Below are 11599 nucleotides of genomic sequence, written 5' to 3' on the forward strand. Positions count from 1 at the left end.
GGTCCCTCACCCTCTTTCTCAGTTCCAGTAAAGTGAGCTCTGCCTTTAGCGTGTGTCCGTGTAAATATGTAGCAAAGCTAGAGAAAAACAACAATATTGGGAAGATAGGTTTCAGTTTAAATTCACAATCTTAAATCTTAGACTCAACACATTAGTAGTCATTCTTACTATTCTTCTGTAGTTTCACTCACCAACATGGATATTTCATATTTCTCTTCTCTCCCAACACATCCCACTCACTTCTTCTCCCCTCCCCGGTATTATGACATTTGACTAGAAGTGTAGAAGCCATCAGGATTGGACACCTTCGCTACAGGTGGACACCTTCTCCTGCCCTTTTCTCACAGCGGGGAGCTGTCCTGCCCTATCCACCCACCGGCTGACTTCCGTGCTCTCAGCTCCCATCCTTTTTTGTCTTCTCAGACTCCACTCCTCTATCTTCTAGTTGACTTTTATTCTTGGAAAGAGAGTGCTTTGTCCTTTAGAGTTAATTACCATGTGGTATTTTTTAACATTTTCTTTTGTTGCAGTTGTTGGCAAGCAGAAATTTTAATATAACTGTTCTGGCTGAAGAATTAATATTTCGATATTTGTCAGATGAACTGTCTGATAGGAAGAGGATTTATGATGAAGAAATGACGGAACTGTCAAAGTAAGTCCTCAGGCTGTATGTACTTGATCTTGAGTTCAGATTAAAAAAGAAAATCCTCATTAACCTCATAGCTCTATCTCAGTTTTTTTTTCTTCCCTTGGCAGAGAAATTAGCTTTAAATAAAAAAATAATAATTGTAAAGAGTATATGGAAATTTAATTGAAAGAGGTTATAAGAAATAATTCAGAAGTGTGTTTTAACAAAATTATATATTTGCTTTATGTATCTAAATAAGTGATATTGAATATTTTAGAAAACACACAGTATATCAGTATATAGAAATTGAAGTGAAAACAGGATTACTACTCAAAATAGGCTCCACAGTTGTTTTTTAGTTTTTAAAGTAATTAAAGTTTTATGTTGTACTAACTTTTAAATGCTGAGATCTTATAATTCTACTTTTTAAATTTAGAACTCGTTACCTTTGACTACTCTGTAGTTTTTGTCTTCATCAAATTTTTTTTATGGTGGTCATAAGTTATAACTTTTTTAAGTAAAATAATATATTCAGCATGTTTTCTCTTGTCAAATTAAATCGGGCTTGGCAGGAAGTCCGGGTGAGCTGAGTACTGTCTCATGCTATGGTCCTTGGCTTTCTTTACCACTTAAGACTGAGGCAGGCCCGAGAGTTGTTTCTGCAAATGAGAGAATCGAAAATGACTAGCTTTTGCTATTTTGTAGTGCTTAGTATTCCCTTCCATTCCTGGCAACTCCTACACCTAAGTTCACATTTTCCCTCACCCTACAGTCTGACCAGAGATGTCCCCATCTTTGTGTGTGACATGGCCTTCCCTACCGTCCCCTGTCCACTCCACGTCTTTGAGCCCTGCTACTGGCTTATGATAAGAAGATGCATGGAAACTGGCACCAAGCGGTTCAGCATGTGTTTATCTGCTGAGCACGCAGGGTAAGAATCATCAGCCTTCAGAGGGTCCTAATTAAATGTATAATTTGTCATTTTTCTTGAAGAACAATTTAGGATGTTGAAAATCTCCAGTGCTTCCTACTATATCACAAAGGATAAATTCCAGGTCATCCACAATGTGATCCCAGCCGCCTTTTCAGCCTTATCTGCTCCTTCCTTTCATGTGTCATACCTTCTGGTCCACTTCTCTAAATACAGTTCATGTCTTCATACCTTTCTGCTTCCCTCTGCCTGCCCTTTTCTAATAGCTCATCATTATACAAACGAGTCTGGTCCAACTTTTATGGTCTAATAAAAGGCCACATCATCCATGAAACCTTTCTCTACTTCAGTTTACCTCCCATTGTTTACATCATTTGACTTGGGAAGAGCTCTGATTCATCAGGCAGCTCCTCTCCCTGGGCAGCTGTGAGGACTGGGGAGCCTTCCCATCTCCTGGCTTCCTGACTCCCTAGGGCTTTGTCAGCATTGCATGGTCATAGCATGTTCACTGCATCCAAGTTCTAACTGGTAGAAGAGGCACATTTGCTCTTAAAGGGCTCTAGAGAAAAGGGTATGTGACTGCCACTCACCAACAGCAAAGGAGGCTGGGAAATGTAGTCTGCCATGTGCCCAGGAAGAAAGGGACTCCCACTAGTTCCCACCAGAAATACCTAGGAATACATCTCTAAGGTATGTGTAGTTTTATGAGAAAACTTTTACAACTTTGTTGAAAGACACTCAAGAAGATCTAAATAAATGCAGGGAAATATCATGTCATGGATACATAGACTCAATGTCAGAGAGATGCTAGTTTTTCTAAATTAGTGAATAAATCCAATGTAATTCCAGTAAACATCCCAGGAGTGTTTTTGCATGGAATTGCTTAAGCTGATTTTAGAATCGGTGTGGAGAAGCCAAAGACCAAGACTCTGATAGTTTTGCCCAGCTGAGCAAGATGGGAAAATATTCCTATATTGTCAGACTTATAAGTCACTATAAGAAGACCACTTATACAGTATAGAGATAAGAAACAGGTGGGAAAAAATGGCATAGGTGATAGAGGGTCTGTTCATCCCTCTTGTGACCAAATCAAAGTTGTGACAGAAATACGGAGCAAACAGCAAGGGAAGTCGCCTAGGATCTAGATGAACAAGCCCTACGACTAGGGAGAGAAATAAGAAATCACCCTGCAATGGGAGGAGGTAGGAGAGGATGAAGACACCAGGCTACCTGGTCCCTAGTGGCTGAGTGGAACAGAGGTGGCAGCTGCGGTCACCTCTTAAAGGGGCCCTATCTATGAGTGGACTTTCGTGGTGATGGACCTGCCTGCTCTGAGCACCAATGCTGGTTAGGCTGCATAGGGGGCACCAGGAAATTACAGGAGCATGCTGAGTTGTTGGAGCAAGGGCAGAAGGTGAGGCTCTCTCCTGGGCAGAAGTGCCGGCGGTATCCATTGTTTCTCTGTTGACCCCTGCCTGCACCAGTGTGCAGATGTAGTGCCACCATAGCCAAGATGCCATCAAACTGGATAACAGAGGTCTCTCTGCCCAGAGGATTCCCTGAAACGCCATCTCCCTCAACTTGCAACCCTGCTCAAGCCACATCTAGGTGTGTTCTCAGTGAGTCAGGTGCTCCTTGCCAAGCCAGCACCAAGACTCCCACTGGTGGCAGCTGACCATGGTCTCTGGTGTGGCCTCCTGAGGCACCTATAACCACAGCATCTATGGATTGCTTGCTGAATCCCAGAGGAGCACAGGGTGGGGCCACACTTGGCCTGTAGCCGAAGCCCTCTCAGGACTGTATCACTGGACACCTACTACACAAAGCCATCTTAATAAGACCAGGAGCCTTAGGAGCTTTACTTAGTTCATAGAAACAGACACAAGAAAGGCAGCCAAAATGAGAAGAAACTATATGAGAGGACAGAACAGACATCTAGGAATAATGGAGTCAAGCAATCTAACAGATGCAGAGGTCAAAACACTGGTTATAAAGATACTCAGTGAACTTAAGGAAATGTAGATGGATTTAGTGAGAACTTCAACAAAGAGATAAAAAACATAAAAATGGAAATGAAAATTTTAAAAGGAAACCAGTCAGAAATGGAGAAACATTATCTGAGATGAAAAGTATATTGGAGTAAGCAGAGTGGATAAAGAAGAGGATCAAACCACAGATACAGAGGATGGGGAAGCCAAGGACAGTCAGTCAGAACAGCAAGATAAAAGAAGCCAAGACTATAATAATAATTTAAGGAGCCTGTGGGACACAATTAAATGTAAAAATATCCATGTCATAGGGGTACTGGAAGGAAAACAAGAAGCTGAAAAGCTATTTGAAGAAATAATGATGGAAAACTTCCCTAACCTGGCGAAGGAAATAGACATAAAACTCCAGGAAGCTCAGAGTCCCAAAAAAGAACCCAAAGAGGCCCACACCAAGACACATCATAACAAAATGCCAAAGGTTAAAACAACAAGAGAATCTTAAAAATAGCAAGAGAAAAGCAGTTATCTATAAGGGAGCACCCATAAGACTGGCAGCTAATTTCTCAAAAGAAATTATGCAGGATGGAAGTGCTTGGCACAAAATATTTGATGTGTTAAAAACCCAGGATCTATAACCAAGCATACTTTATCCAGCAAAGCTATCATTTAGAGTCAAAAGACAGATAAAGAGCTTCCCAGACAAAAGTAAGCTAAAGGAATTTGTCAACACCAACCCAGTATTACAGGAAATGTTGGAGGGACTTCTTTAAGAAGAAAAAGCATGTATCAAAAACATGAATAAAGGATGGTAGTAACTACATTCCTGTCAACAAATACTTCAAATGGAAAAGAAATAAGTGTTCCAACCAAAAGATAGAGTGGCTGAATGGGTAAGAAAACAAGATCCCTACATATGCTGCCTACAAGAGACTCACTTCAGATTAAAAGACACACACAGATTAAAAGGAAGGAGATGGAAAAAGATATTGCCTTGATGGACCTAGAGGGTATTGCACTGAATGAAATAATTCAGATAAAGACAAGTATCGCATGATTTCACATACACGTGGAATCTAAAGAACAAAATAACAACAAAAACGGAAATAAACTCATAGATACAGAGACTATTTTGAGGGATACTAGAAGGGAGGGGCATTAGGGGGATGGTGAAAAGGGGCAAAGGGATTAAGAAATACAAATGGATAGTTACAAAATCGACATGGAGATATAAAGTGTAACAAAGAAAATAGTTAATAACATTGTAATTAATATGTCAGGGGAAAGAAGGGTACTAGGTTTAGTGGAGTGACCACTTTGTGAGTTGTATAGATCTCTAATCATTATGCTGTACAACTGAAACTAATATATTATTGTATGCCAACTATAATTGAAAAAACAAATTGTACAATGTAAATATGAGCAACTAATTGTTTATTATATTTCAATAAAGCTGGGATAAAAAAGAAACATCCACTAACATGGACTCCAAAGTTATACATTACTTTTGAGAAAAGGGAAACTACTTAATAAAAAATGCTCAGAAAATTAGTGGGTAGTCCAGATGAGGAAAGAAATCTCTGCCTTACACCATACTCACAAAAGAACACATTTTATACTCCCAAAGTGAAATGTGAATATATATATACATATGTATATGTGAATATATATGTGTGTGTGTGTGTGTGTGTGTGTGTGTGTGTGTGTGTGTATTTATATAAATTTAAGAGAAAATATTGGAGACTGTCTTTATAATTAGAATAGGGATTATTTATTTATTTATTTTTTACATAAGATGCTGAGAGTAGCATAGAGGAAGAGTTTAATAAATATGAATATATCAAAATTTGATTCATCAAAATCAGCAAAAGCAAAGTGAAAAATCAAGTTCCAGAAGTCCTACTTCCATAAGGGTACAGAACACTGCAAAGAGCATTACTCCAGATAAACTACAAACATAAGTTTCTTGAGCCTTTCAGAGAGCAGAGGCTGCTCAGAAAGATGGACCCCCAGGGAGAAAGTAGACAGGAGTCCTGGCTCACCTGTGGCCGAGCCCAGGAGAAGGAGATATTAGAGTATGTAGGAAAAATTCAGCTAATTTAAAAAACAAATTTCTAATGGCCTTATGTGGACAAGCATGAGAGCCTAGATCCCTGGGAGCTACATGTGCAAGGGGAGTTTGCTCTCAGGTGTTTTTGTTTACAGGCAAGATGAGATACCCACGGAGAGACAGCTGCAACTGATACAGACTTTGGAGGAGCTGACATTTGGAGGTCTCTGTTAATAGCTGTGGCTAGTACAGTCTCCTTAGGTCATCAGGAAGAGATAGTTTTATCAGAGATCCCAGTGGAGGTATTTAGTAGGCAGTTGGCCACACAGGCATGTCACTTGGGAACCATCACTCATAATTAAAGGCGTGTAGTGAATTGTTCACTCAGTTCAGAATCACGTAGCCTTGGGATCAGATCTTGGCTCTAAATTTTACTGGGGCCTTAGATAAATTGTTTTATTTTTATGTTTTTGTGAGCCTTGAATGAGCACATGTTATAAACTGCCTTGGGTAGAGTTTGACACGCAGTAGGCACAGTATCATCGGGGTACAGAAGACAGTTAAAACTATGAGAGCAGGTAAGGTACCTGAGAGGGCTTTAAAGGGAGGCTACATGAGTAGCCAAGGATGCCATCCTGGGTAGCCCCAGTGTATAAGGGACATGTGCGGAAGGACGGGTCAGTGGGGGTGAAAGAGCTGCAGATGATGTTGGGTCAGTAGCAGGTCAGCAGGGTCAGGGTCATACTGAAGTCATTTGTGATTTTTGCTGGGGTACGGAGGCATGGAATAGAGACAAAGAGATGAAGGCAGTGGATATGGATGACTCTGCTTAGGACTTGGTGGGGAGGGCAGAGCTGGCCAGTGTCGTGGAAGTAGGGGAGGAGAGGCTGAGTCCGTGAGTGGCCTGGGGGGCCAGCAGGTTGTGTGGAGCCCAGGCAGTGCCCCTGGCCCAGGGGATGGTGATTTGAGATTCTGTCTCTCTCCATCTCTCGGGTCCACCTGAAAACACTGGCCGATTTGGATAGCTAAGGCATGTTGCTCTCTCAGCTCCAGCCCTTCCTCTGTAGCCACTGCATGCCAGTGTGTGTCGCATTTAACAGAAGGAATCGCCTACAAGTGCCTCTTAGAGAATAACCATGCTGGTCCAATGTGGCAACACCATTTGTTTTGTTTGTTTATTTATTACAGTAAGACCCAGACTCCACATCTAGGGAAAAATGAAGACCTCATGCACTTTAAAAACCATGGTCATTTCTCCTAACTGTCCTTTCAGGATCTCAGAGTACGGCTGCATGCTGGAGATTAAGGGCGTCAGGACATTTCCTGATGGCAGCTCAGTTGGGGACGTAATTGGCATTAGTTGGTTCAGAGTCTTAAGCCTCCGTCACCGAGACGGCTACAACACAGCAGACATCGAGTATCTTGAAGATGAAAAGGTGAGGTTTGTTTTACTGGGGTATGTTAAAGAGGTCAGTCACCTTAGTTTCCTCTGCATTGTGGAAAAACTTGGCCAGATTTTTAATGACAGTATTACTTATCTCCTCCTTAATTCAGCACTTAAGCTCTCTATTATTAGTGGCTTTTTACCTGAGTTGGAGCTGGTAGTTTTCCTCTCCTGAAAAAAATCACCTTATTGCCGCGCATTCCAAAATGGGCTTGGGTTCATTGTTTTGATGTTCTAGTCTAGGGGTTGGCAGACTTTTACTGTAAAGGGCCACACGGTAAACACTTTAGATTTTACAGGCCATGTGGTCTCTGTCACAATGACTAAACTTTGCCGTTACAGCAAGCAGCAGCCCCAGACAATATGCAAATGAGTTGGCATGACTAGTTTCCAATAAAATTATTGACAAAAACACTTGATGAATAGTAGTTGACTTGTGAGCAGTGGTCACTCCCAGTTCTGGATACTGGTGTTAGTTCAGAAGGAGACGCAATATAAAACAATAGTGCTTAAAAACACCTTCTAATGCTAAATATAAGAGGCTTGTCCATCTTACCCCTTAGGAACTATTTATGTGTCTAATAAAAATATCAAGCCACATAATTTGACGGTTTAGCAAAATGTTTTGAAGGGATCATCAGAAAGACTTGTACGAGGATGTTCTTAGCTGTCTTAGTCATTAATTGCCAGAAACTAGAAACAGCCCAGATGCTAACCAACAGGTGGTGGATAAACAGATTGTAGTGTGTTTGTACAGTGGGATACTACTTGTCAATAAGAAAACAATGAACTCCTGACCCACAGAACAGCAAGGAATAATCTCAGAGACATTATGGCAGATGAGAGAAGTGAGACAAAAAATACATGCTATGGATCTCCATTTATGTACTTCCAGGAACAGGCAAAACTCTGGTGATGGAGGTCAGAGAAAAGGGTGGGGTGAGGTTAAGGCCAACAGGAATCCTTTTAGGTGATGGAAGTGTTCTATACCCTATTTAGGGTGGTAGTTACACTGTAGTGTACAGTTGACAAACCTTTTTGAGCTCAACAATTAAGATCTGTGCATTTTTTATATGTAAATTATACCACAGCAAAAACATTAAAAATATTTAGGAGGAAGAGATCCTTGGAATAATTGTATCCCTCTTTCAAATTCTTTGGTTCACATTTGAAAATGTGGAAAGCAAGAGTCTGGCAAGCTCACATCACACTAGATGTCACTTTGGGGACAGCAGTGTACATTCATGTGAGAAGGGCCCCAGCTCTGTCCCTTTGCCAGCTGCTGTTTCTATGAGCACAGGGCCTCACCGTATGGAAGAGCAGGGCACAGCGAGTCACAGTCCAAGGCCTGGGGACCAGGCTGCTGGGCTTAAAGACTGTGATCCTTGTGATGGTTCTCAGGGTCTCTCTGCTGCACTGAGAGGGTTTGTCAGCTCTTGTTGTGGTTGACGGCTTTGAATGATGTATGTATTTCTTTTGAAATGGGAGTCTAAACTACAACATAAAATCATTTTAGTGTCTTTTAAAAGAAAATCTTCTACTATATATGAATATTTGATGAGTATAAATCAAATTGAGAATGCTTATATGCATTAGAATTCGATCCTTCAGTTTACCATAGTTTTCATAGATACTAGAATTTTATAACTAGAGGGGACCTGAATGGTTTATTCCCATTTTACATGTTAGAAAACTCTATCCTAAGGAGGCTGGCAACTGACTAAGATTCACAAGTGAGAGTCAGTGATGAAGCCAGAACAAACCTGGGTCCCTTGGTACCCAGTCCATTGTGTTTCCCCTCGGCTGTCCTGAGGAGAGCTGAGACATACTAAAGAGAGTGACTGGGCAGCAAGATAAGTACCCAGAAGCAAAGCAGGCCAATCTAAAACGTGGGCCCACCACCAGCATAAAGCTAATGTGGCGAACACATGTTGCTGCCACGTGTCTTTTGGAAAATAGGTAACTCGGAATACAAATTTTAAAATGTCTAACTCTTTGACTTGGTAATTCTGCTTCTGGAAAGCTATCTTAAGGGATCTATTGCCCCTTCTGTCACCATAGAAGAAAACTTAAAAAACCAAAAATCCACTTTTGCATAAATATTTATAGTGCTGTGTTATTTTTAAAAATAAAAACTTGGCAACAGTGTAAATGTAGCTATGTGAATGGTTGAGTAAATGTTGGTATAACTCAAATACATGATTGCACGTTGCCATTGAAAATTATTCATAACAACACAATTTAGGTCCTTATGGTACAGTATTGACCGAAAAATCAGGATATTATAAACAGGGTAGATCAATCTCCACTATGTAAAAAAAGTGGCAATTACTGTGTCGAGCATATATTTTGTTTACAAAACACTAATGGATGATCAAAGTAATAAATACCACAGATCCACTTAGCAGATGCAGCAGAGGTTGCTAACCATATTCCATGTGTAATAATGAACTGTTAAATGGTCCTCACTTTTTTCTTGATCAGGCGGAAGGCCCAGAGTGTGAGGAACTCACTGCTCTTCATGATGTGGTTTATCAGCAGTCCATGTCCTGGTTTACTTCACTCCCGGATAACACGAGAGAACAAATTTTAAGTCATTTTGGGTTAATGCCAGACAGGGGACCTGAGCTGCAGGTATAGTCTCCTTTTTTCTTTTATAATATTGTTACTTCCTGCTGTACTGTGCTAGACACATTATGCTCCATTATGATCACTTAAGAACCAGCTCATTTATTAACAATCCGAGGAAGCACTTAACAGTAGCATATGCCTCTTTGGAGCAAAATGATAAATGGTTTCTGATTAATACTACATAAAGGTAATTTCTATAAAAAATCAATTTCTTCTGATTGACTATCAGCTTTTGTACCTTCTCTCACCAACATCATAAGATTTAAACAGGAATTTTAGTTTATTGGCATCCACACTGTGTTTTGTATGTTATGTCGCCTTGTACCTAATTCATAGGTGTTGAATAAATGAGTAGAAAATCCTAATTCTTGTTAAATTAGAGGCTTTCCTTTCTTGGATCTTTTCTGCCACCATGGGCTTTCTCAGAGAGACTCCCCACGAGTGCCTTCAGTGAAGCTGGTTCTGTCAGCAAAGGATGGACTTTGGGTTTGTGAAGCATTTCTAAGTGCAGACAACTCCTCTCCTGCACATTTGGGTGGCAGCAGGCAGGGACGGTTCAGGGTTGTGCCCGCGAGTTCATTTCTCTACTGTGCATACACATACCCGTCTTGGGGAAGGTGATGAGCAGGACTGGCTCTCAGCGGGCTTAGGGGAAGATGAAATGCCTTTTTTTCCCCATGCACTGTGTCATTTTTTCCCGTCTCTTGAGGGTGTTTATATTTTACCTTCACTAGAATTCTTTTTCAAACTCAGAACAGTGCTTTCAGTCAAAAACTGCCTCTAAGCCTTTCCTCGCCCTCTGCTTTCTTAACCTGCAGCTCACATTCAGGAAGCCTGGTGGTCAGGTTAACTTGGACGACGGCACGCAGCTCTTTTTTTGTAGGAGTTATTGCTTATTAGCCCAAATTAATCTCTAATTAGGAGATATATTAACTTCCTATTTCTGCTGTAACAGACTACTCAAATGTAGCAGCTTAAAACAACAGAAATATTATATTCCAGCTCTGGGGGTCAGAAGTCTGACACAGGTCTCAGCAGGCTTTGCGAACAAGGATGGCGAGTCTGCATTCCTTTCTGGAGGTCCCCAAGGGGAGGCCATTCTCCAGCTCCTGAAGGCCACCTGGCATTCCTTGCCTCTGCCCCTTCCTCCATCTTCAAAGCCAGCAATGCTACTCTGTATGACCCTACTTCCCCGATCGTGTCTCCCTCTGCCTGCAGCCCAGAAAACGCCTCTGCTTTGAGGACCTGTGTGAAGACACCAAACCCACTGCGATGTTCAAGCATAGTCTCCATCCCCAGGCTCTTTGTTTACTTGTGTCTGAGCAGTCCTTCCTGCCATGTAGACCACTGCACTCACAGGCTGTGGGATTTGGGGCGGGGGGCAAAGGGAGATGGTTTCTCCCCAGCAGAGAGGGTTTTAGGTGATATGTGGGAGGCACTTTTATGCTCAGTCCCTTTCCATTAAGCACGCTGCTCAGTTTTTCCCACTGGAAGATGGCGAGGGAGTCATGAGTCATACAGAAGGTGATTTTTTCCAACATGTGTGCCTCTTCCCTCAGAAGGGAAGTTGTTCCCTTCTCACAGCCACTTGGCTACCCCTGTGCACTTCCACCTCAGTGTCACCCCTAGCTTTTCAGTAGAATCTATCTTCCCCTAAGCTATGGGGGCTCCAGAGTCCACCTTCCTTGGTTCCCAGTTGGGGTTCTGGACTTTTGGGATGGGAACAGAGGGTAATCCAAGACACTGGGAGCAAGGAAGCCTGGGTATCTTGATTCTAGCACCAGGAATTTGAGAATAACTTTATAATTAATTTTTGCTTAGAGCTCAATCCAGAAGTGTCAATTTGCTTATGTGAAATAAAGGCTGTCAGGCTGCATAGTAATCCTTATATATAGTTAATAAAACTCTCTCTCTCTCTCTCTGTCTCTCT

At 41.5% G+C, this 11599-nt stretch overlaps 1 protein-coding gene across 1 annotated transcript in view; it reads left to right on the top strand.

Moving 5' to 3' along the window:
- Positions 1–11599, top strand: part of LONRF2 (LON peptidase N-terminal domain and ring finger 2) — a 49242-nt gene that overhangs the window by 31406 nt on the left and 6237 nt on the right. Inside the window, 4 exon segments of the mRNA XM_039867113.1 lie at positions 531–652; positions 1401–1559; positions 6868–7030; positions 9523–9672. Of these exon segments, the coding sequence (XP_039723047.1) occupies positions 531–652; positions 1401–1559; positions 6868–7030; positions 9523–9672 (594 nt within the window).

Source organism: Pteropus medius, unplaced genomic scaffold, assembly GCF_902729225.1.
Source record: "Pteropus medius unplaced genomic scaffold, Ma_sr-lr_union100, whole genome shotgun sequence".
In the NCBI taxonomy this organism is placed as follows: Eukaryota; Metazoa; Chordata; class Mammalia; order Chiroptera; family Pteropodidae; genus Pteropus; species Pteropus medius.